Raw genomic sequence first — 26,625 nt, forward strand, 5'->3', positions numbered from 1 at the left:
GCACATTTAATTTCCCCTTCTGGACTTTCACCAACATGAAAGTTGCTTTCTCTGTGTGCGTGGAAAGCAACTGTTGCAGGGAACATTTACAAAGCAAAATTGTTTCCAACTGCTCCAGGGAAGAGAAACAGTCCAAAAGGGAAAGAAAGAAACCGACTAAAATTATGTTTCCACAGAAGAGGACTCTCAGGATTTGACCATTTTTCTATTTCTTGATGCTGCTATCAGGAACTGGGAGCTGAGCTCTGTGCAGATAACCTAAGAGCAAGTCACCAGCTTGTTCCCAGCTTGGTTTCTGGCTGGGGAAAGCCCTTGCTGCTAGGCAGCAGACCCTGGTCAATGGGACGTGGGAACCAACTGGTGGGAAGCCTGCACATTACGGCCTGTCAGACTGCACAGTGTTGGCACATCCCACTGGGTGGTTTATTTATTCAAATATATAATGCTAATTTGTGACAGTGTTTGGGGGTATGTTTGATCCTGGGAAATGAGATCAAGCGTAAAACCAAGGGCTGGATCAAACATGGACTGGAAAGTATTGCTGGTGAACAACTATCAGAGAGACCAAGCACAGCTACACTTGCTTACCCAGAGCGTATCTATCTTGAGCCTGGATGTGCCTTTAGCACATCTCAGGTGAATCTGGTCAGACCTAGTCCTTGCCTCCATACTAGGAGCATGGCTGGAGGGATGCTGTCTTACCTGAGGGATGCTGATGTCCACTTCACCAACGCATGCAGTCGCTGCAACCTGGCACTTCGTCCTCATGATGCTGGCCTCTTTCCAAACCTCTCACATGGTGGGTTTCCAACCAGAGGGGTTTGGGTTGTCAGTTCCCATGCCAGGCACTTTGGAGGTTGTGTGATGCGCAGGTTGTGAGGGAAGAAAAGCCTTGCTGGGTCAATGCTGCCAAAAAGCCAGCCAGCAGCTCTGCTCCTGCACCTCCTGCCCATCCAGCTCCTGGTGGCCCAGCAGCCCATCTTGTTTCAAGGTCCCCATCCCCATGGAGCTGGCTGGTGCCAGCCAGGGAGGGGGCAGCCATATCATCCTCCATGGGCAGGAGCTGCAGTCAAGAGGAAAGGGGCAGAAAGGAGGTGGGAAGCATGAGTCTCACAGAAGTATTTTTCCATCCCTGAGGCTGATTTCTGTGGCTCTGAAAGGTGTTGAAAGGCTAATTATGTGACCTGCTGTGAGGGGCTTGGGCACAGCTGTTGTGGTATCTGTAAGCAAACCCAGCAATTTAGCTAAAAAAGAGGCAGGTTCTCTCACGTGAGAGAGGTGCTTCTTATTTCACTGCTAGTATGGAGGATTAGTCTTGTCTTCTCTTTTTTTTCTTTTTTTGTTTTTTCCTCTCTCTTTCCCCTCTGTTGCTCCTTCTGCCAGTGCTTGCTCTGATCTTTGCTTTATTTCCAAGCATCAAACAGCAGCCTTTTCACCTGAGGCTTTCCCATTTCTCAGGTGTGTCAATGCAATTCAGTTCCCTCCCTGGTGCTGAGGGACTTGGTGTGGGCTTCAGCCTCTGCCATCTCACCCCATACTCTGAGAGGACAGAGCATCTCCCACCTCTGCCAAGGGAGTGCAGGGCTCTTCCTTAAAAAACTGGGGCACTGAGCACCCCTGCTCAGGGAAGGTCACCAGAGGCTGTCCCACTCTATGGCCTGGGTGAGGACCCTGCTTGGTCTCCAGCAGGAAGAAGTGTTTCCACAGTGCTTCAGCCTCATGGTTTTAATAACAGCAGCAGCTTGCTTGGAGACTTGTCAGCAGCAAACAACTCAGTCCCATTTTGTTTCGAAATCAGTTTAAGAAAGATGCCAGGCTGTTAATATTTAAGCTAAATGTTTAATGTTTAAACAGGGAAATTGTTCTGATTGTCAGAAAGGGCATTAAAGGAGGATGGAAACTGGTCTATAATCACTGACAAACACTGCTCTTTCTCTGCAGCAGCGTGGTGCCTGGGAGCTGCAGGAGTTTCAGAAATGCCAATTTTAATCAACTTCTTTTATTTCATTTGCTGCTTACCACTCCCACAGCAGCAAGACATGCTTTTTCCCTGCTAAGTGGGGAACACTGTACCTGGCCCTGTTTAACAGTTTGAGACTAGTTCAGCTGAATTGAACTTTCAATTCAAACCACAAATTGCAATAGAAATGTGCGTGGATAGGGTGAAAAATGAGGCTGGATTTTGTCAGCTCATGGGTGTATTCCAGATGATTTGCGGTCCCTTTTGCATGTGCATACAAAAGCTGTGAAATTCAGATGTCAACTTTGAAGTCAGCACAAAAGTGAATGGCTCTAATTGCCACAAATACACATATGGATGAATACTTTTTAACAGATATGGACAGTGGTTTTTTAGGTGGTGGAAATACCCACCTAGGGGAAGCGTGTAAAGGTGCAGAACCATTTCATGCCACAAAAGACTTGTCAGGAGCAAGCCCAAGCTCCCTCCCCAACACCTCAGGTAGGCTCTGGAGTTGTGCCAGGCTGCATGACTGGGTAGTCCCAGCACACAGGAATTCCTGTTTGGGAATGGCTGAAACTGGGGAGAACATATTCAGCAGGGAGCCCTCGAGTCAAACAGCAACGCACATTAGTCACTTTTCCCCGCTTAAAATGTTCCTAAGGTAGATGCTAAACTGACCTGTCAACCAATCTGTCAAAAATCCTTTAAACAAGCATTTAATACTGCAGTTTAGAGTGTTCAAAATCCAACATTGCTGCATCCTACTGAGACTATTCCCTCCTTTCCAGTGAGGGTAATTTGAAGTACATGTGAAATTAAAGGTAGATGGGAAATTTGAAGCTGAAAATGTAGACAGTCTTCTTATCAATAATCTGTTTAGGCTTCTTTTCCCCCAGAGAAACCAGTTGTGGCTGGTTGATCCTCACACAGAACAGCTGTGAACAGTGAACAAGTAGCTCAGGAGACACATACTGTCTGTATGACCTTTTCTGCACGATGCTTAACACTGGCACTGTGAGCACCTGCTCACATCCGATGACAAAGGGCCACCTGAAGCACTCCTTCCCTTAGGAAATGGCTTCTGGTTCAGAGCCACCAGCACCTAGGCTGCAATTGGTCTGCACTTACATTGTCTACAAGGCTTTTGTACAAAAAAGTGAGAGGACATACAAATGCGGTTGAAGCGGAGGCCAGGAGTGAAGTCATCTTGGGTAGGTAGGTATTTCTGTTGGTGTATACATATGGATCATATCGAGCAGAGCAAGGGGTTGGTGGCTGCTGCATGTGATGTGCCCAGTGATTTAACACAGTAAACAAACATCACCTTCCACAAACTCACAAAAAACTAGGCAAGAAAGAATCTGAAGAAAAGTTTATAGAAGAGCTCCTCTTATCAAGGTTTCAGGACCATTGAAAGGCACATTTCACCCATGTTGAATGACAGTTGAGTCCATGGACACACACAGTGCTCACATTTCATGGCAAAAAGACTACATAATGATGGTACGCTGTGAAATATATATTCCAGTCTTCAGTTAAACACTAAAGTGATTATTTTAAGTGTATCATGTACAGAATAAGAGCGGAATAGGCAGATGCATCCAATTACTGTAATTTACAAGGCAGTAATTCAAGCCCCAAATATATTTCTCCTTATTGGAAGAAGGCAGTACAGATTACAAGCGAAATGAGGGGCAGCAAATTGACAGGTAGCCAGGAAGCTGCAGCCATTTGGAAAACAACAGCTAGCACCTGCTGCCATTCGGAGGGGCTTTAACTTTGCTAATTCATTTCACTCTGCTTTAACAGCAAACGTCTGGGCTGGATTGGATGCTCTTGGGCCAGGAAGTAAGCCAGAACCACACCATGGCTGTGCCACACTGATGTAGCCATTCTGCAGAGCAGGTAAGCACAGACACTTGCTTCAAAATGAGCAGAATAAAGTCCACTCATGCTTCCTCTTGCTGTTTAGCAAGCTGCTTCCTGCTAAATACCTCTTTTCATCCAGTTCATGGTAAAGTTTCATGTTGTGATGATTAATAATTAATCAAAGGCATTTGAAAATTAATTTGGCAATTCTATGTCTGATTGGCATGCTAATCTATTCTGTGCAGCGGGAACGTTGTGAGAATAATCTCAAATATTCTGAGCTGCTAACCAAGGTGAATACATAAGGGCATTTATTACCTTATGTGGTAAAAAATAAAGTGGTGAGTGGCAATGACGCACTCTCAAAGGCCTCTTTGCCTTTTGATAAAGGCATGATTTGCATTTTGCCTTGCCTGCATTAGCAATATACCATCAATATTATCATGTCCAATCAAAATAAACGGACAAGGAAAAGGCAAATTTGAAAAACACCTCCACAGTTGATTTATTTCTGGTTAGCTGGTAGCAATGGCAGTAGATTTGATGCCTTCATTATGGTACTAAGAAGAAAAATCACAGGAACAACTTTTGCCCTTTCCAGCTGTCCATGCCACTTCTCTCCAAAAATAATATTCATCTGGTAAAAGGGAAGAAGAGGAAGTACGCAGCTTCCACTGGACATGTGGTCCCTGCTAGTTTCGAACTAGTAGTCCTTTTTTGTAGGCAAACAGCCCTGCAGCAGCCACAGAGGTTAAACACACGGTTGAGCTAAGCAGGCGCAGCAGTCCCGGCACAGAGGGCAGGTTCCTCTCCCAGAAGGTGGTGGTGAATGGTAGGGCTGGGACATCCTGGAGGAGAGAGGAGATGGTTACCACCGCAGGGCCTCTCTCACCATGTGAGCAAGGAAGTAGCAAACCTCCCATGCTACGTTGAGGAGATCACAGTTTTTCCCCCAAAGACCAGACTGGGGTCGGGAGGAGTGCCACGGCTATGAACCACCTATTTTCTGTCATCCCAAAAAGCCACAAGGCAGTGAAGGTGGAGTTACTTGTGACTGGAAGGAGGTTACATTTGGCTTAAAACTATGGCCTGGGACAGGGCAGAACTAGGCTGGTTTCCTGAATTTTGCAGTCCCCAAGGCTCCGAGATCTTTGTCCCTGGCTCTTTGCCATCCATGCCTCAGACAGGGGTAACCATATTCCTCAGACAAAAAATGAATCCCATCAGCATGGGAGGTAACCAAAATCTTGCATGGGGTCAGGCCCCACAGAAATCACTGAAGCAGGGACTGCAGCCTGACTGAGGGATGTGCGCCTGACTGTGTAACAATGAGAAAGTCTAACTTACCTTTGACTCTGGCTCTGGCATCCAAATTTCATTCTCTGAGATCCTCCCCATTCTGTGCAGTATCTAGAAGAAGATTTTTGTATTTTTTTTTTGGTACCATGTGAGGAAAAATAAAAAACCCATGCTACTTTCAGTTTTGGAACAGGAGAGCAAGTCAGAACAAGGTGACGTTGTTAAAACGCATAACTATGATCACCTGAAAGTGCTTTGAAACTGAATATGTATGGTGATTTCAGAGAGTAATTTGTAAAAATTAGGACTCAGAAATCCCCATGAACTGTAACTTCTTCTCCAGATGTTTATTTCTATTTTTTTCCTGAGTACAAGTATAAATGTTTTTTCATGTGACGGTGTGAGAATAGAAAGGTGAGGTTACCACAACGCACTCAAGATGCAAAGCCTATTAGGAGTGATGCTACTTGGATCACAAACTAGAAAAAGGAGAAATACAACTCTGGAGCTTTCAAAGCGTACATCATGAAGTTATCTCTTGGCAGTACAAAGCTCATAAAGGATTTTTCTTGAGAATAAACTGATTGTAACAATCATGGAGGCTCTTGAGGGCAAATGAGTGTCTCCAGAAGAGACAGCTCACTGACTTTGAAACTACTGCTCACAGGCATGCAAAAAAGAAAAGATAAATTAGGTGACTTGAAGTAAAGTAAGTGATGATTATTATAAGGTAAATATGATGTTCTGTCAAACAGAAGCAAAGGGCTGATTTTCCCTTAAATAACAGTTCTGTGGCTCTGCCATACAGCAGTTGTAACTGTAATGTATGCCCTTTAATGTGGTTTTTTCCCTCTTCCAGACTGCTGTAAAGGAATTTCACTGTGGCTGGGAACCTAGCCCAATGTGTGTCATTATGAGGAGCTTAGCTCTTATCAGAGCTGCCCATTACAAATTCATAAAGACAAGCTAATGGTACTCTCTTGTAAAAGGAGAAGCAGACGGGATAGATCAAAAATGAGAACAATGCTCAGATTTACAGATTGCTGCATAGGAAATAGATGCAAGTATTTATAATGACTTAAATTACTTTTAAAACATACCGTGATTAATTTATTAGACATTGTGGTAGTATATCTAAGGGCAGCATCAGGTTGTAGGTTTTTTCCCTCTAGACATGGGCTACAGGGCATGAGCTTCGTTCTAAGTCTCCAGTGTGTAGCAACACACTGCATAATGTTCTGACTTGGGTGAGATTCTTGGCTTCATTTTATTCAATAACAAACTAAGTAAAGTTGTTTGTTTTGTTTGTTTGTTTGTTTAAAAAAAGACTTTGGTTTACATCCTTTTCTGGGATTCTTCCCCATCAATTCTAGCAGCCTCTACACAATTACAGGGTATGATGCACAAAATCAGACCCTCCAAGCTGTACTTAATCCTTTTTAGCCTTTTAATAGAGATGTTGAAAGTAAATCAACAGTCTGTACCTCTCTGGCTGCTCTCTCTCCTGCCTGTACGGCTCCTTCCATGTATCCACTCCATTGGGTAGCTGTCTCCGTGCCAGCAAAGTAGATTCTGTCAATGGGCTGGCGGATGATCCTTCAAAACAAATGGAGAATGTAAGATGACAAGTAACAGAAAGGTGATGATCCTTCTAAAAGCAATTATGGGCTTTGATGGAGCACTCAATTCAGTTCTCCAGAATTCCTGCGGACCTGGGCTGGGGAGTATGGTGCAATAAGCTGTCCCCGCAGGACCACATACTTGCTTCTACACACAACACTCAAGATCTGAGAAAGAGAAAGTCTAAGGCATAAATCAGTGTGCCCAACTTCTGTACAAAATAATAGTGCTGGGATAAGGGATAATCCTAACAGCCTCCAGAAATGCAGTGCAGCTGATAGATTCATGTCTTCGGCATGGCAGCTTTGTTGTTATCCTGCCATTACAATGGGATGTGAATGATGTTTTTGCTGTGACGGGTTACTAATACCAGCTTCTATTTGGAGGCTGGACTTGCTTGACTGCAAGTCCTGCCGAAAGGGGATGGCAGCTGAAGGCCTCAGCATTCAGCAAGTTGCATTTGCCCAGCAGGGTCACATAAGCCAGCCCCTCAGCCACGTAAAGCTGCACAAGCGTCCCAGTTAAGCAAGCCCTAGGTGATGAGCTCCCTTTCCCATAGAAAGATGTGCTCGCTCTAAGGACTCCCATCTAACCCCCAATTAGGTTTTTCCTGTCTGCCTGACACCAGCTTTCCCAGGTCAGAGGCATCACCCATCAAGTGTTCAGATAAATTGCAGCAGAAGAATCTGTGCACAAGATTACTTCTTCCCACATGCATCTCGACATAGAGGCAGGGTGTAACTCCATGATGGACGTATTAAGGAGCTCATGCTGCGATGTGCTGCATCATTTGTCTGGTCTTTGATTACGGATACAAGACTTGTCTGGTTGTTCCTATTATGTGCTGAACCATGACTTCCACAGACTTTTCAGGAATATACCCAATATTAATCAGTATTATCTAATACATTCCTTTAGGAATACAGCAGTTCTGCATGGGGAAGGCATGGGAGGCTTTGCTGGGTGGGAGGAGCAAATGAATTTTCATGTAAGGTTTTATGTCTTCCCCTTGTGATGTGACTCAATGGGCTTTATCAGAACCTGATGCTCCGCTTGCAGTCAGTCAAGACTTTTCATCTGTCCAAGATGTGCGCCCTCAAGCTCCTAGAAAGCATTAAAAGGATCTACTGCAAATATTGTGTAGCGGCAAATACTGTAAGTAACCTAGTGGGGAAAGGTTTCGTGGTTCTAGCAGGTCCCCTTGTGACTGTGTCTTGTGTCTTTGAAGGTCACAAGAGAAACACTGCTGTAATTAAAGTCAATAGTAAGATCCTTACTAGCTGGAGAGTAGGGGAGCAGAACAAGGGTTGGCATTCCCCCAGTATGCTACATGTGCCATAAGTTTATTGCATAAAGTGTATCATTGCACACAAGCTAAGAAATGTATATTAGAACGCAAAGAATTCTGTGGTTTACCTTCCGTAAGGATACATTATGCCTGGTGGGAAGTAGGCTGTGTAACAACCCCCTGAATACTGTTCCATGCTCCAGTTCTTTTCTTCATAATGCACAGGCTGTAAGTATGAGCAAATATTAGAGAGTGAAATAGTGACAGAGAAATTGGAAATAAAAATCCAAATTTCCTTTGAAGAGGGAAAAAACAGGCTAAGGATACCTGTCAAAGGAGTGCCCTGTCATTTGGCTAATGCTATCCATCTGCACAAAACAAATCTTTTCACTTTTACAGAAGCACTAGCCTCCCATGGGGAAATGACAGGAGAAATTAAACCGTGCACTGCCTTCTCTTTTCTTGTAAAGAGTGAGACTGGCAGCTCTTTTCTTCCTGTACTAGATGCTGCTGCACTCCCCTTGGGAGTATGGCTTGTAAGGAACAACATGCAACTTCAGGTACACATTTTAGGTACCAAGAATTTTGGCTTCATCCTCCAGAACAAAGGATCAACATTAGTGTAAAACAGAGGTGAAAACAGGCATTCATTCCTTACATGTAAAGCCTCTTCCATTCCCATTGCCTTGGCATATGCCTCACAGATCTTCATTTTCCTATATGAAAATAAAACCAGTGTCAGGGTTAAAAAAAAAAAAAAAAAAAAAAAAAAATGATGGGAAAGAACCCCTCTCAGCTGTTGCTTTTCTTATATATAAAAAAAAAAATCACATTTATTACAATATACTGGACAGAAAGCTGGGTTTGGCTTTGTTTTAAGTCTGATTTCATGTTCTTATCTTCACATAAATATTTCAAATGCTGATGTCTAAATGTGACATCCAAAATGGACCTGGGGAATGGGAAATGAAGGTTGATTTTGGCAATGAGCTCTAAAAACATAGATCTTTGCACAGTTATTTTAGTATGCAGAACCAATTCATTCTCATGTTCACTGGTGTAAGACCAGCAGAGAAGCAATATAAATCAGCAAAATCTCTACAGATTTACTATAGCTGTAAACAAAATATGATCTGGAGAACACTATTCACACTCCTAAGCTGAGCTCCTTTTTTATTTGCGTGTGTACCCAAAATCCCATTTAGAGAGTACTATTTGTTCATTTCACAGACTAAAGGAAAAACCATGCTGTTGTAAACATGGAGGTTTAAACAGTTTGTCACCCGGTCTGAATGTGAAGGACACCCAAAACTATGCATGTCAGCGCTCCCTATATCCCTGGGGTGAAGCATCATTCAGTTGGGACGCAGTCTGGGAATATCTTTGGAAAAATCTCTTCAGTTCACATAAAGACACAGAGCTGCTAAGTCATAACATAGAAGAGTGGGCAGGAGTTGGAAACTCAGAAATATCCATACCTGGATGGCTATTAACATTAGCGTCTTGGCCTGTTTATGCTAAAAGCTAAATCTTCGCTCCAATTTCCATATTCGTAGTTGCACTGAGAATGCGCATACATGTGTATGCGCACACATACTCACACACATTCCTGTGGTGAAGTATTCCAGAGAACTGACTGACTTCTGAAATATTTACAGTCTCTGAACTCTTACCTCTCTTCCTTACTGAGATGGGCCAGTTTAACAGCTTTTCTGGTAAGGATGAAGCTGAAAAGAAAAATATGGCATATAAATATCATGCAGTGTCAGCACCCCAGCTGATTTGCAAGGTCTTGCTAGAAATTAATCCAAAAAAAGCCAGGTAAAGCACTTTACCGGTGTGTAATTTGCTTGACATTTTTTTCATCATACCTCATTATTTAATAATTACAAGTTACTAGCCTGCACTGCCTACCATCTTACAGCTAGGTCTTATCCAAAAGGACTGAGATCCTGAGTTTTCTTGAGCTTTTGAAGACTTGCAGACAGCTGGCCAAACCACTGCCCATGTCATTTGGTGTTAACAAGTGATGGGAGCCTGCTGCTCTGACAAGCACTGCACACTGTCATGGACCAGTCCTGTTAAGAACTGGGATCAATATTTATTCAGCTTGAAGGAAACAGATTTGGCAATTAGCTCATCTGACCTTAGTGGAGATACTTGGGGGATGATGTTCCTGCACTCTTTTAGAAAGTTGCATAAATCCACAGGGAGAAAGCAGGAAACTATTTGCCATATGGGGTTCGGAGGAGGCTTATTGCTCTCAGGCAATGGAAGTATTTAAGCCTTGAGCATGGCCATAAACATGTACAGTTCAGTAGAAGTGGCAAGCTTTCCTTGCCAGATACTTTAGGAGTAGTTGCCTGACATTTATATTGGCCATTTTTTGGCAGTCTCACCAAAGTGAGACAAAGTGGAAACACTTCTAAAGATTGTTTGCTCATATTGTCTTAACCTATTTTAAAAGCCATCTATTCCATATATTTCATATCTGTTTGTCCAAACCACTACTTTTTTACTTGGCAGTTTCTTCAGAATTCCCATTTCTACATTGCACAGCTGCTGTCCTGCTCAATCACCAGCTGGTGTTCATTGTCTTGCCTCAGCTCAATGGGGAAAGGAGGCAAATTAGGATTTATTGGACAACTGCACTTTCATTTTGGCCCAGGCACTAAATATGAGGCACAACATAAGCCAAACACAGGCTCATAAAGCTAGGTGAGAAAGGGATTTATTCCTAAATCTACTCCACAGCAAAAAAAAAAAAAAAAAATCTTTAACTGAATGGTTAAAATGAATGAACTACATGAATGAACTACAGCTGATTTCAGCAACTCTTTCCCAACCAGCTCCTTTGTATTAGGCTATTTGTAGCATAAGTTTCACCTAAAAAGTTATATGGACTAGAAAGGCATAAGAAGCTTGTCAGAAGTGCTCTCCTGCATCTATGAATACTGAGGGAGCGAGCACCACTGAGGTAACCTGGCCATTTCCCCTCTTCCTCCTCCTCGCACTCCTTCAAACACATCTGCGACTATAGGCTAGAAACTCTTAACCCCATAATGGCAGGAAAAGATCCATCAGGTTTCGTATCATCCATGGTTATTCCAATTGGAGACTCTTCATCCTCAATGATCAAGGAACCACAATAACCTGACAGAGGGAAAGAAAACAAAATTATTTTCAAAGAAACTTTTTGATCATTATTTCTGATAGCAATTAGCAAGGAAGATTATCCAAAAAAGGAATTGTACAGTAATTCCTGTGTCACCAGTAATATCTACATGTCTGAAGTGGTTTTGTAAGAGTCTTTCTCCTCTATTTCCTCTGTCTTTGGGAAATTTTGTATACGGACTCATAAAAGTCATATTTAAATTTCATTATTACTTAGCAAGGAATTTCTGTGGATTGTTGCAAGTCCCTCTGGCTCTCTGTGTTGGCAGCAATAAAGATTAAAAATAAACAGATCTAGTAAAAACTATGATGAGTAACTTTGGCCAAAACAACAGCAGCAGCAGCAAAACCCAGTGTAATTACAACTGGTCACACTGGGCTCAAATTTACACCATGTATTGATTTTGCTAATGGTAAGACTGTCAGGAATGGTGTCCCATAACAGTACTGTAGCAGAAGCATGGGCCATCTAATCTAGTATCACATCAGTACATGGTTCAGATGAACATGAAAAAATTTCCATATAGATAACAACGTATAAACCTGCCTACATTTCTTTCTAATCCCAGTGGCTGGTTTATACCCTGAAACATGCAAAATGGTATTGTTTTGATTAAGAAATATTCTTGCCCAGTGAGACTCTCAGTATCATTACACAGGAAGTGGAAACTAATCTGTTCATACTAATAGTTCTGGAAATGGTATCAGTTAAAGCTGAGAAACACATGATGTTGCAGCACGTGGAAAAAGTATCTTGAGTTAAATAAAAAGCTAACCTACATTGTGCAGCCCTCTGAGATAATCAAGTCTGTAGAACAGAAGATTAAAACCTTGGAAAGGTCTTGCTTACACCTTAAGCTCTCCTTGTCATCTGCTATAAATTCTCTTTGCCTGCTCTAACTCTGCCCCTGGAAGGGAGAAGCAGGGACCCACTGCTGCAGTTTTCAGCAATGCTTCCCAGGCAAACCTTGCTTGTTCTCTAAGTCATCCCTCCCCAGCAAGCAACAATGAGATTCGGGATCCTGTTTGAGTCTGGCCCCATCTTTGGGACAAGGTGTGCACTCAAGCCTGGAGGAAGAGCTCTCCTTTCTAAGGAGCTTTACCTTTCACTTTTCTGTGTGTTTGATTTTGGGGTTTTGCACCTTTAACCTCCCTTGGATTTATTTCCCAACAGAGAGCAGAACTTCAAAATTCTCATAGCATGAGGCTCCCAAGTCTTTCATTTTCCCCACATACCCTTCCTCTCCCAGAAGGCTTCCCTGTAGTACATCATGCATTTTATGACACATCCCATAGGCATACGCTGAATTAACTGGTTTCTCTTTGGTGGCAGTTCTGGTTTGTAATGAATCTTTGTTGTCAGGATTGGAGGAATAGCACTGATGACATACTTGGCCTGAAATGTAGAACACAGTCAGTACAGACAAAGCACTGCCTCACACTGAGCTCACCCCACAGGACACATTTGAAAGATGATCTTATTAGTTGTTAAACAGATTTCCCACACCTGACTGCATTAATTAGCTTTCCCACACTGATGTTTCCAGGTGATCAAAATAATTCTGCCACTTCAGAAAAAGGAGCTTGGAAAAGCATGGTTTTTTGTGTGTAGATGATTCTTGACAGCTTTCTGGACACTACAGGACCAGAGTTGAAACTTGGCTGGAGACAGATGAGAAATGGGACAAAACAGATCTTATGGCATAGGTAAAACTGTCCAGAAAAATCTGAACCACATTTGTCCAAATTATAAGCTGTTACAACAACAACAAAAAAAATCACTTCTGTGCATTTTCAGAGGATACAACTTCAGGACAAGCAACACTGATGGCAAGTTCAGCTCTCCTGAACACACTCTATCCCTCTTTCAGGCCCTGTGTCTGATTGGAATGATGAAAGACACTCTGCTTCAGGGCTCAGGGTGACACTACATAACAACTGACGCTGCTGCTCTCAGGTGCTCTCATGCTGGGAGGCCACTGAGTGCAGGAATCCTGTCTCCTCCAACTTGGCTCTCACTCAGCCAGCATGGAGGGAGAAGCCAGAGGTTTTATTCTGGGGTTTAAAAATTCCTGGGTGAGGGAGAGAGTCCCTCCTCCAGGACATCCTTAAACCAGCTTCTCTGTCAAACAGCCCCTTCCCTTTCTGCTAATATTCTCTAAATATCCCCCAAACACTGCCACCAGTGAGATGGGGATCTTCCAGACCATGATGGTCCTGCACAAACCCCTGTGGCAGGCTGAGCTCTGTGTTCAGAAGGGAGTTGCCACCCTATGTGTGCCACTGCAGGTAATCATGTACTGACGGAAAATTTCACAGCACCACTGCACAGAGGCCAGATCTAAAGGTTTTTGAAATGTCTTTTTCTGTTATTCTGCAAACCACAAACTTCAATATGAAGAGGAACATTATTTTTCCTTTCTTTGAAATGGTCTCAGTGCAGAACTAAAATGTAAAAATATATAATCACAGAAAATGTTAAGACAGAAAAGACAGAGTAATGACAGAAACTAACTAGCAGAACACTAAGAAGAGACTCAGTCATAAGTAAATCTGTAAAGCAGGTTTTCACAGAGTGTCAGCATTGTCCACAAAATGGACACACACAAATGGGTATTTCTTGATTACATCTGGCTAAGAGCTACAGCAGATGTATTCCCCCACTAAATGCATACTCTACTTTTATTCTGATCAAATTACCTCATATATCTCATGGTTTAGAGTCTCCACAATGACATTATCACCTGTCTGATCAATACGGACCACAGGTCTCTCGAGTCTAACTTTGCCTTTGAGGCGTTCCATCATTTTCTCCGATATCTGACCAGAACCCCCTTTAAACTTCCTCTCCTAAAAAACAAACAGAAAAGAAACACAAACAAACAAAAAAAAAAATCACCAGCATTAATCACAATGACATTCAACAGGACTTCTGCTCACAATAAAGAAACTCCAGGCCAAATCTGCAAGTCCTCAGGGTGCATAAAGTGGCCCAGACTTTCAGAAGAGCAAAGGCATAAACCTGAGCCTCAGTGGGGATTGCCACCTAAGCCATATTTGCAATGGTTTCCTCAATTTGCTGGCTTAACGACTCTTGAAGCCTAGTGAACAAACACATATAATGCAGGTATTCTAGCTAGTATAAACATATCACTTCATAAAAGATGTTTTGAGTATTTTACTCATCACTGTGCTACCAAAACCCTCATGTGTGACAAAGACATCAGCTTGCATCTGTACACTAAAGCCTGCACCAGTGCAGAAGCAAGACAGATCTTTAACTGGGTCTGGCCTCAAGGGTAGCAGACAATGAGCTTTATCTGTCCCTGGGAGCCATGAAGACATTGCTGTCTGGAAAAAAGCACAACCTGTGACACATATTTCCTTGCAATGTCTGTGCAGATGCTCTGGGGAAGCACTAACTCTCTTTTATCTACTAGCCACCAGCATTATATCAAGCAGTTCACTTCTACATATAAGATGCTGATATTGGCAGGGAGGGAAGGATCCACAAAGTCTTGTGAAGAAAGACTGAAATGGCTGTCTGAAGAAGTTTTGTAAGACTCGTCATGGCCAGTAAGTCAGAAACCCTTAGTGTTCTTGCTCAACTGGTTTTGACTGGGGTGAGGAGAGGGGGAAGGATGGTAGAAACCAAGACAGATTGCTCCATCCAGCCACAAAGGAAAGGAAGTGCTCTTCCCAGGCTAGCTTTCCCCTCTCCACATCTTGTTTAGATACAAGTATCATGGGATTAATTTTATTTTTAATTCTTGTTGCAATGTCTAGCAGTTGCTGACATGGCTGCAATGTTGTAAATGAGGAGCTCCTGAGAAGGAAGGCTCTTCGGTCTTGCTCCTACTCCAGGGCAGCTCTACTTGTATCCTTCCTGGCACATGGTTGCCTATTCTTATCCCAATGGACAGATGTTGTTGGAGTCTTTGCATTTCTCCAGGCAACTTCTCCTAGTGTCTCCCTATCCTGGCACACTCAGAAGGGTGTGATACTGTTGCTGCTTTTGCTGTTAGTAGCTTAAGTTTGAAATGCTGCATGTGCTTTCTGAGGCTGCATTAACTGAAGTAAGAGGCTCGTAAAGGGTGCCGATATACTCCAGCCAAATTAATTTTCTAGCACTCCCTCCCCTCTTCTGAAAAACCATGATGTTCTGCACACAACAAGGCACCTGCCACAACCAGGGTGAGAAACACTCTGAAGTAGCTCATAAAACATGCTGCCATGTGAGCTGTCCCAAGAAGGAAGGGTCTTTTGCTACTTAATTCCAACTCTTGCCATTAAAGGCTTCAATGCCAAAAACCCATATTGTACTCTGAAGTACACTTGCTTTGAAGTCTTGAAAACATCCAAATGTGCTAAGTAACCCATAGAAAACAAATTGGCAAGAAAGCAACAAAAAGCAACAAAAGAATTGTGTTGAACGCAGGAAAAAACAAATGGCTAAATTGTCCCAGTTTATCCCAAAACCTAGCTAATAAAATTCCTCATTATACAGAGTTAGCCAAGAGGGCTGTTCCAGCCCATGGGAACACAATTGTCTTCAGTGCCACATGTACTTGGTGTTTTGCCCTCTTTTCATTAACTGCAAGGCTTTGACAAGTACAATACTCCACTTGCTTTTCATGGTTTCAAGAGAGGAGGAAGAATATGAGACACTTTATACCTGGCCCCCATTGGTGATAGAAAAAATCCTGGCTGTGCCCCCACACTGCCTCACGTACCACAGGAACCAGAGAGCAGAGACTTCTTGAGGCTCAGATGTGACATTGACATTCACAAAGAAGGTGGCAAATTCTTTAACAGCTCTGCATGAGACACAAGAGCAGAAACAGCCAGTGAGTAAATGTGAGTTCCTGATTGCTTACAGGTTTTTCTTTGTTATTCTCAACAACGGCTGCTTTCCCAAAGTCAGTAAAGCCAAGGTGCTTATTATGTGACTCATGTTTTAATTTGTAGCAAGTCTGTTTTAGTAGGTTTATATCAGCACCTCCCTCCATCCCAAAGCATTTACCCATTCAGTATGAAATCCTACTGATTTCACCTTAGTTCTTTCTTTAGTTTCCCAGCTGCTATTCCTCTCATCAGAACAAATATTTTTCTCAACAGCAGAATGCATTTGGTAACCTATTAGAGAAAATCTTCTGCAATTGTCCTCCATGGGGAGCCCATCAGGCACACCATTTCCAAGATCTGATGGGTCCTGAGGGACTCAACCAGCCAAGACATTCTCCATCTCCTACGTAACACTACTACACAGACTTTTTGTGAAACCAAGAATCAGACATAGTAAATAACCCAGAGAAATCAAACTGGCAATCATTGCCATAAACATAAGGAGAGGACCAGCTGTCTACCACAACGAACGTAAACAGAGTTCCAGCAGCAGGAAATGAGGACCTGGCTATTCACATTTCTTTCATTTGTGGCTACAGATTGCTAAAAGAATTGAGATAATTTTGCAAAGAAGGTGAAATGTCTTTGCCTTGGATGAAGTTTCATAAAACAACATGAATTTATAATTATCTGCTAAAGGAAGGAACTTCGAAAGTTATTTAGGCTAAAACATGTAACTTATAAACTTTCATAACCTCATTTCCCTGGGTATTAAGTCAAGACACCTCTATTTCATAAACCAGGGTATGAAAACATTCTGCATGCAAGAACCCTTTGCCACAATCCTGAAAGCACCAACACACTAAACAGCTGTAACAGGTTCACACCTAAGGAATATGAAGAAAGTCCAGAATCAGAAGATGTTGATCTATGACATATGACAAGCAAATCTTCTTTTATAATCTTGTCCCAAGTCATATAGAAAATGCTGTGGAAGAGCTGTTTTGTTTAGGGTGCTATGGTTTTTAACTATGTGTAGAAAAATCTGCCTTGGCTTAAAGATCTAAAATGGCTTTTTACTGAGTTTTTAAACATGTTTCAGCTGAGCTCATCCATTAAAACTGGAGTGCCACAAAATCATCAGTAGTAGAAGCAGTCTCGCAGAGAAGTGTGTTACAGGAGAGGTCACTATAAACCCAGTTCTGCTTATACTCTACTCCGCTGGCTCCCTGACTAAGAGGAACAGTAAAAACTAGACGAGAAAAAGCCAGTGCACTTGCAACAGAAAGGGCAGTTCAAAGTAACCGAGTTTGCAGACAAATGGCTCATAAAACTAATTGTAAAGAAAACCACAATGCCATAGAGAGCAAGAGCAAGTCCAAACGGCTATACCTTTTATCACATGGAGCTGGAGCAAGATTTAAGCTAGCAAAATAAATTCCAAATGGAAAGTTTTGGTCAGGAAGCTGCAGGCATAGTGCTAAACCATGGTCAGAATTAAAGGGCAAATGGCACAGCTGTACACATAAAAGATACTGAATACACAGGGGAGGAGAGCATTACAGAATAGCACAGAGGCTGGCACAGCAAGTGGGGACAAAAATGCTTACATGAACACACTTCTCTTTGCCTTATAAATAGAATTAATTGAGAAAGAAAAGGAAGACAAGTGTATTTCCAGTTGTTATCACCTCATATTGAACATTGTTTGGTTTTTTTATTCATACAGTTTGGTCCCTCAGAGACATGTAAAACACAGAGGCCATTTTCTAGGTGATACAACACCCTGGACTCTCTTCCTATCATCCAGGGTTGATGCTCTCTTCGACCTGCTACTCACAACAAGGAAGACCTGTTGGATGATGCAAAGGTGAAGGGCAGCCTTGGGAACAATGGCCATGAGACTGTGGAGTTTAAAATCCTGAGAGGGTTTTGCAATTCTGCTGTCTTGAAACAGCAGAATTGCAACCCTGGATTTTGGAAGAGCTGATTTTATCCTCCTTAAGGACCTGCTTGGCACCATCTCATGGGAAAATACCCCGTAGGGCAAAGAGCCCCAGTAGAGCTGGCTGGCATTCAAGGACAGCTTCCCAGGAGCAGAGAAGGAGGGTTCCCAGAGCAATGGGCAGAGCTGAGCAAGCGCAGCAACAGGCTTGCTGTGATGAACGCAGAGCACTTGACAGGCTAAGGCACAAACCAGGCAGGGAGGGGAAAGGCAACAAGAAATGTTGCTTCAGCTGCCTTGTTTCCCTCTAAGGGTTTCGGTGGCCCAGCAGGCACTACTGCTGAAACAAGCAGCAGCATCTGAACTTCTCCAGAGTTTCCAGAGCCAACAGCTGCTCGCTTCCCACTCTTCAGGTCTCACACTGCCCTATCCATTGAGCAACCACTGGAGAGCAGCTGCCCTCTGGTACGGCTTGCTGCTCTCTGATCTGCCAGCAGCACCTGCTTGCTCCATGGTACATGAAATGCAGCTCACACAGTAAACGCAGACGCATATGATAACAGTGCAGGAGAGGACCTAGCCAAGAGTCAGGGGACACCACTCCCCAGCTCCTAGCCTGCCGTGGGGCTGGGGAAACCCCCTCACCTCCGTCTGCCTCCATTTCCATGCCTGCAAGTGACTTTTATTCATGTCTATAAAGTGGAGTTTTATTTACATGGTTCTTTTCCTAAAGACAAAGGCACATGCTCTCCAACTGCGTGAAGTGAAAGTATGGTGGGAAGAGCCCATGCTGTCACTCCTGTGTGCGTGGGCCTGCTGAGGCAAACCCCAGGTTTCTCCAGTACCTTAATCCCACCTGCCAGCCAAACTAAGCTCTGTTGTACCACCTTATCCTTTACAGGCTGTCACCACCCCCAACAGCACATCACAAAGACCAGCCTCATCTCAGATACTTCCTTCTCTCTCACTGCCTGTACCACAGTTGTACTCAGCTGTACCCCAGAATTTGCCACTGTCATTCTAGATAGTAGCTAGATTTCAAAGTAAATGAGGAGTTACGTACTTGGTCCAGCAAATCTTATCTATCAGCTCTTTCATGGTCATTTTGTCCCATTCTTCAGCATGTCGAGCATCCCATGGTGCTTCTAGAGGAATCTGGAGAGAGAGGTGAAATATTCCAGAAGTTATTTACTGCTATATCATTGCCTGGTCATAGGTAGGTAGTAGCACAGAGCTGACTGATACATTGACCAGAAGTTGCTTTTGTCCCCCTGTAAATTTGGAATAAATTAACTAAATGGAATAGTTTCCACTCACAGCTTTGGGCATGAATTGTACTGTGACCACCAAATCTGGCTTTGGCTGACCAGTGAACTATATCCTCATGTTGGGACTCATCTGGCCTTTAGTCTTCCAGAAATAAGGTGTCTATTCTAATTTAGTTGTCCTGATGTCCTCCAACAGCTGAGGGAAAAATTCTTTCTCCAGTCAGAGATTCAGTCAGATGGGTATTCGGAGGCCCCTATGTCTCTCTGTTTTCTACAGAGGGAGTGAAAATGTCTAAATACTATTCAATTACTTTTAGACAGTTAAATTCTTAATAGTAATCCATTGCATCTAAGTACCATGACATGTGATGACGCTATCATATATTTGAATCTTTATAAAAAATGTATTATTTGACAAAAAAAAAATTGTAGTATCATTGACAAATTTGATTCTGCAAAAGCACATAAACCCAATGAACTTTGCAGGACTATCATTAGTTATGCTTGAAGGTTATTGTAAGGTAGGGCCCCTGGTTTGTAGCCAGACTATAAGCCAACTGGTAAATATTTGAAAGACGGTATGATGTTCCAGGCTAATTTTTGTACACAGGAAGATCTGCAGTACTGCTTGAATTTTGAAGGCATTTGCTGTTTAAGAATTTTAGAAATAAAATTTTAGAACTAAAATAAAACCAATCTTTAGGCAGCAAAAAAAAAAAAAAAAAAAAAAGGAAAGGTCATCCTTACTCAGAAAGGCTGTCACAAGCGAAGGGGAAAAACCCTTCTCATTTCCCAGCTCATGGAATGGTTTTCCCTGGCATGGGAATGTACATGTACCAAGGTTCAACCTCATTTTTTTCAGATATCTTAGACACCTTTGAATCTTTTTGTATCCTCTCACGGAATCATAGAATGGTTTGGGTTGGAAGGCACCTTGGAAGCCCTGTTATTCCTGATAGTTCCTGGGCAACACAGGTATTTTCTCTGAGGGATGTTTCTTTTCTTTTTTATATTAAAAAAGCAATAAAAATGCCTGCTAGATACAAAACAAACCAAAACCAGATTTACTCATGATGACATGAGCATTTTAAGAAACAGATGCAATTTACACAGCCTACCTCTTTTCCCAGTTTGTCCATGGTCCTCCAGAAGTTATTGTAATCCAGATAAACTAAGGGATTCCATGTTGGAGGGGTAATACCTGTGAAATAGCGTGACTTCCCCTAAAATACACATAAGAACATAAGTAACTGAAATAGAACTGACCATATCTTCATTGCTCAAGAACACAATTCTCAAAAGTCATCACATGGTTGACCTTTTGCCCCAAAAGACCTAGCTTGTTTCCCCGCCCCCGCCCCTTATTCTGCATATGCATGTAAGAAATGGAATATATGAAGCTAAGCATGAGGGCATAAAGCAGTTGAACTGACATCAGAAAGGACAATAACACTTCTTTTTTTGTTTAATTGAGAGGGGATGGGGAGGGATACATTTGTTCTGAGCAAGCTGCCAAATTCTGGGCTAAGAAGACACAAGCAATGGCCAAGCAGGTAAAATTCCTCATTCCTAAGCCTTCTTCAGTATTACAGATGAATGAATCTAATGCTTATCTGCCTGCTGAAACATCCATTTTAAAACCTGCATGGGTCTAAAATTGCATGCATTTTGAAGTGTCTAAGCACCTTTATGGTATACCTCACCTATAAAAGCAAACGTGCCTCTTCATTATTCCAAGTACTTTGGGAGAAACCTACCAAAAATGTGCCAAAAAAAGGTTTTGGCTTCAGGAAGAAAAAATCTGTACAGTTTCAAAAATGGTTTCGGTACTTACAATGTGTATAAAACATAACTGCAACAGGAATACAGACTGTTTCAGATAATCCTGTGATATCGTGATAAGCAAAACTATCTAACAGCAGCTGGTTCTTTGTGATAACTTTAATCTGAAAGGATTGGATGAGCAGGCAACATTTTCTCTTATTAAATTGCTTGGAACCTTCCCCCATATCAATCAATGGCAAAATTCTCATCAGACCTCTTCAATTGTTTCTGCTCTTTCAGGTGTGTCAAAAGTTCACATGAGGTCACTCGGCAGGATGCAGTGAACACACTGGACCATGACAGGTAGGAACTGCGGTGCTAAGAAGTGTGCAACGTGCTTTTCAGTGCAGTGCATACCGTGCCAGCACATCACACCTGGCAGGTGGGAGTCACAGATCAAGTGAGAGGCTGCAAATGCATGAGATGGTGACCCAGGGACAGGGGGACACAAAGCAGGAGCCAAATGTGCCTTCCCCACGCTTGGTGAAAGAGAATTTATAGCTCTTCCCCACTGGTAATTGTGTATGTGTGCGTAAATACATATGGATTTCTGATATTCTTCAGAACATTTTTCTGCAAGATCATAACAAAGATAAAAGGTGCAAATGAAACTCAGAGACCACAGTGAGCTTCCAGACTTGGAAAAAGCAGTAAAAAAATCCAGATTCACACATTTTGGTCAATGTTTGCCAGCCCCAATGCAGGTACAATGGAGGACACAAGGGTACATGGGTAAGGAACAGAAATCTTGCTATGGCCAATACTGCTTGGTCCCTCTCTCCCCAGAGGACGACTGCAGTGGTGCCACAGCTCCAGGGTCCATGTGGACCATGATGTACCTCCTCCTCATTTTCAGTGAGGGAACAGCAGACATGATCTCCTGATCAGTCCAGACACAGTAATCTCTGCTCTGGGCCAAGCAAAGCACAAGGTTGCAATCTCAGTACTTAGTTCAGTTTCAGATCCAAGTGCTTAAAGACTTTTTTTTAAATATCCAACAAATCCTGAGTTTTCAGTTCGCTGAGAAGATTCTGGAGGTGGTTGGTTACCTCTGGATTTCTGGGTATGTAATCTTAAACTTGTGTACCACATACTTCTTTTTTGTTTGTTTTTTTGTTTGTTTTTTTGTTTTTGTTTCTTTTATCCCCATTTCATTCTGGTTTAGAGAGTTATGTTGGAAGAAGGTGGGCAGGGGATGCTGCTCCAGCCTTCTCCAGGTGCATGTGTGTACGCAAAACACAATTCTGGTGTGCCAAGGGCAGAGAAAATGCTCCTATGAACTACCAGCAAGGGAACTCTCTGCATGATGCTGCATCTTCCTTCTCCAGAGTACAACTTTTCACTGCCAGTTTGGAGCACTGTGTGTTCAGACACAGTAAAGTGGACCAAAAAACACACGCAAAGGGATATACTGCATGCTACAGCTATTACTATCATAAACCCATGCTGTATCAAACAAGGAAGTTATGACACAAAGCAGTAATATATTGCTAATAATTTTCTTCTTATTGCACAACATTTTGTTTTCCAAAAAGATCATCAAATACTGCTCCTTCAAAGTTCACTTATTGCTAGACTTTTTATTCTGGTCAGAATGCAGGTGCCATCAATGTGCCTTAACACCAATAATCCTGCCCTTAGGCACAGATGAGGTGCAAAGCTGTCAGGCCACCCAACAACAGGTGAAGATAAGTTATTACTGCAGTTCTGTCATGTCCACTGCAAGGGACAAAGGGAAAAGATAAGCCCGCCATTCAGGAGTTGCAGTGAAAACTTTTCAGTTTTTCACTGTTCAGTGATACCTCTTTTCAACAGACTTTTTGATAAGTGACTGTTTGTACTGAGTGGCGTAACTTGCAAACACCACTCCTATCTTTGGTCTGCTTAACTCTAAAATGAAAGTAAAAAAGTAACTTCTAATGCTCCTCTCCTCCTCTTGTTTTCAGTCAATCCTATTCCTTAAATTGCTGGAAACAACAGCCCAAGAAAAGTATCTCCCAGAAACATTATGGTGAGCTTTGCACCAAAACAACTTTTCCAACCCCCAGCATTAACTCTACTGTGTTCAACAGCTTCAGGCTCAGAAACTCCCAAACTACCCTAATTGCTGAGGATGGGGCAATACTCCGACTGCCTGGCTATCTAATACTTTCCTCCAACTTTTCCACCTCTATACTAGCTTTAGACCACCATGACCACAAACTGCTGAGGACTGACCAAGAATATGACACATATCGAATTGGATATTCCTTTACCTCCTATTTGAAAAAATAACTATCCTTTCATTACTGATCTGAAAATATTATTAACCTCACATCTTTGGTCAATGGCATAGCCCAGGAAGATCGATGGGGAAACATAATTTATCCCCTGAAAACTATGCCAACTGATCCCCTGAACTATCCGAAACTACCACTGAAATGCCAACTGATACTTAACAGTCTAAAGCTGTGTTACTTGTTGCTCTCCTCTGCATGCAAAAAAACCCCGTAACTTCAGTAAAACTGGAGACCAAGGGCAGGAAAAGCTGGAAAAATACAACAGTGCTAACAGGCCTGAAAGAGACTGAGATTGAATTCAGAGAGCCTGAAATAGTTCATAGGCACACTAACTCCTTGTGCAGGGGTGGCTGAACACATAAGAGGTGGGAACTGATCAGAGGAAAGCCCAATTCTAACAAATTCCAGGAGAGAAATTCCCATTGCCCATCAGAAAACATGTGACAAACAGCCTTAGCCACATCAGTTTTTCAACTCTTTCTCTCTTGCACAAGTATCTCCACAGCAGGGAATAAATCCAGCCCAAATGACCTGGGGTTGGTAAGTTATTCATTTGGTTTTAATATTGTCTCCCTACTAGGCAAAGGAGCTCTGGCTGCATGTTGCACAGAGGAGATCACTGCAAGCCAGCAAGGTCTTGCAATATTCCATTTTTAAACAAGTTTATAGTGTTCTGGGTGTATTATTTTGAGAACAACTGTTTTCTTAACTGAAAGGCAAATAACCTACCGGCTTTGCTCCCATGCTAACATAAGGCTGCCTGCCTGACCACAGAATTCATCCAATTTTTTCTCATTTCCTGGCGTGTTGAATGCTTTGCTGCAGACCTCAGACTTGAGTCCTGCTGCCTGCCTGGATTAGTTATCCCACACCAACCCAAAGGAAACAATATCCCCAAGCACCACACTTCAGTGGTTAGAAAGGCAGCAGAGAGGTGTGCTCTGCAAGGTCTCTTTTCCCTGCCAGGGCTACGCTGTGACTTGTAGCCGTGACTTACAGGAATTAACTACAGGAATTAAGCCCAAGCTGCCCCAGCTGTGACACCACTCCAAGCTTCAAGTTGTGCAACAGGAGCAGACAATTTTGGCAGTCTGGTAAGTCTGTCTCCTGCCTGCTGTGCTGAGGACAAGCTGCACATGAGGAAGCACAGGAGGAGCATTCCTTGTGCACCAAAGCAGGGATTGCTATTGCCCATGGGCCATCCATAGTGCATACACCTAGAGCAGCAGCTCCCTATGGCGTGAGCCCTGAGGTAGGCATCCTTCACTTCACAGAAATGCTCACCTTTTGTCAAGTGTTACCTTGCTGTCAAAATCATAAGCAAACAAATAAGCAAAATCAGTCCTTATTTACTAATGTTATGTATACTGGAGCTTGGTGCTGCTGCCAGATATTAGAGGACAGCAGTTATATGAGAAGTTTAATACCTCACCAAGGCCCTAATGCCTTTACTTTCTAGGGTCTTCTACTAAAAAGAAGGTGAAAACACAGCATAGCGTGGCCTTCAAGGTCCTCTGTAAAAATAAAAAGCTATTTGCACCATCTGAGTAAGGAGAACTCCAGCACATCTGCCTTTTCTCACTCCTAAAGCATTCTTGATGAATTAAAGGACAGTAGCCACAGAGCCATTTGGCTGGAAGGAAAATCTGGGGCTTGTATCAAAATCTACAATTTGAAGTTACAGATTTACAATGACAGGATACAATCAAATTCCCAACTGACATCAAAGCAGCCCTCGTTACCATGCTAACTGATGGAAAAGAATGAATAAACAAAATTAAAAAGATAAACAATAGTTGCATAATTTGATTTTTCAAATAAACTGTAACTACAAAGGGAACCTGTCCACACAAAGCAACATGTTTTTAAAGCTTGCAATACATGGAATTTTTCCACACACATACGGGAAAAATTCCTTTCAGAGCAAAGAAGCTCATGAAATCCCCCTGGGGATTTTTGCTTTCCCTTGGCTGCTTCCACTGCTAGGAGTAAACATTTCCCCGCTTTCTCCTAACTCAGTCCAAGCAGCATCCTGGAAATCTTCAAGAAGAGCTAAACTGAAGTGGTTAGTATGGTACACAAAAGACCAAAAATCTCTTAATCTGGGGGTGCTGGAGATGATATACAATTGAATGAATGTCACAACAAAATCTAAAGAAATATTTAGTCATTCCTCAAAACACTCTCCCTCTTGCCTCAGACAAAATCACATAGCATTGCAGACTTTGGAGAAATGCCCTTGGGAAGAGACCTTCCTGTCTGTCTCCAGCTACATGCTCCCTGACAGCCATCAGATGACAGAAATAGCAGATGAGACGCAAACAGAAAAGTTTCAGTCAAACTTTTCAAACCTGAAAGGCAGCAGATGGCCCAAGGCTGACAGCGTATTAGCCCAAGAAACTGAACATATCCATCTTTCAGTTTAATATCTAATTTCTTGGGCAACGATCCTTTAATATCGAATCACCTCTTTGCTAACATTTTCTATCTAGGAGCTACCACAGGTGCTCAGGTTCCTGGAGCATCTTCAATGAATATGAGGGGTGTATCAATAGCCAGGATAGCACAAATCCCTACCTGGCCAACTCATCATCATCACAGCACACTAACAGGGTAGGTAAAATGTACAAGCCCTTAGGGCCCTGAGCACTCACCAACCCAGCCAATAACCGGGACTGCACAGATGGTTTTCAACAAGCTTCCTGTAGAAGTGGGATGTAAGTGAGGGTTCAACAACAGATCCCTAAAACAAAGGGCACGGTGACTACGTGGTGTCTTACGGAAAGAATATGGAGAAGAAGCTGTGGAAAACCTTAGGTAAAAGAAAACGAAAAGCCTGCAATTGATGGGAAGAGGATGTGGGAAAAATGAGACTTACTGGAGGAAAAGCATCATTATTTATTCAGTGCTTAAGCCTGTCTGCACTGGGAGACCTTAAACCCGCTTTGCAGTCACACTGGTCCAACAACTATGTCTCCTTTGGGGTCCTCAGTTAGCTTGGCAGGACCACGATACCAAATCTACAACTGGCCCACAGCCAGTTGACTAGCTCATAATGCTGCCTCTTGCTTAGAAACATGCTTTCACTTCAAAGAAAATTTACAAAATTACATGGTCATTAGCAAGGACATGCATAATGTAACGTAGGATGAAAAAAAGCTGCGGCTTCAGTGTCAAAATGGATTAAGGGCTGAAATTCATGTAACCTATTAGAACCTTTTATTTAACACACATAAGTGCCTTTTAGGATG

General features: G+C 42.6%; 1 protein-coding gene across 1 annotated transcript in view; it reads right to left on the bottom strand.

Annotated features, from left to right (window-relative positions):
- Positions 1–3,317: 3,317 nt before the first annotated feature.
- LOC115604161 (amine oxidase [flavin-containing] A-like) overlaps positions 3,318–26,625 on the bottom strand; it is a 37,669-nt gene continuing 14,361 nt past the window's right edge. The window contains exons 4-15 of the mRNA XM_030476967.1: positions 20,390–20,494; positions 19,067–19,158; positions 15,889–16,030; positions 13,914–14,063; positions 12,450–12,609; positions 11,096–11,192; positions 9,713–9,766; positions 8,698–8,755; positions 8,168–8,265; positions 6,616–6,727; positions 5,180–5,242; positions 3,318–4,680 (exon numbers count right to left, since the gene is read on the bottom strand). Of these exons, the coding sequence (XP_030332827.1) occupies positions 4,525–4,680; positions 5,180–5,242; positions 6,616–6,727; positions 8,168–8,265; positions 8,698–8,755; positions 9,713–9,766; positions 11,096–11,192; positions 12,450–12,609; positions 13,914–14,063; positions 15,889–16,030; positions 19,067–19,158; positions 20,390–20,494 (1,287 nt within the window). The 3' untranslated portion in view covers positions 3,318–4,524. The remainder of the gene's footprint in view (positions 4,681–5,179; positions 5,243–6,615; positions 6,728–8,167; positions 8,266–8,697; positions 8,756–9,712; positions 9,767–11,095; positions 11,193–12,449; positions 12,610–13,913; positions 14,064–15,888; positions 16,031–19,066; positions 19,159–20,389; positions 20,495–26,625) is intronic.

This window comes from Strigops habroptila, chromosome 2 (assembly GCF_004027225.2).
Source record: "Strigops habroptila isolate Jane chromosome 2, bStrHab1.2.pri, whole genome shotgun sequence".
NCBI lineage: Eukaryota > Metazoa > Chordata > Aves > Psittaciformes > Psittacidae > Strigops > Strigops habroptila.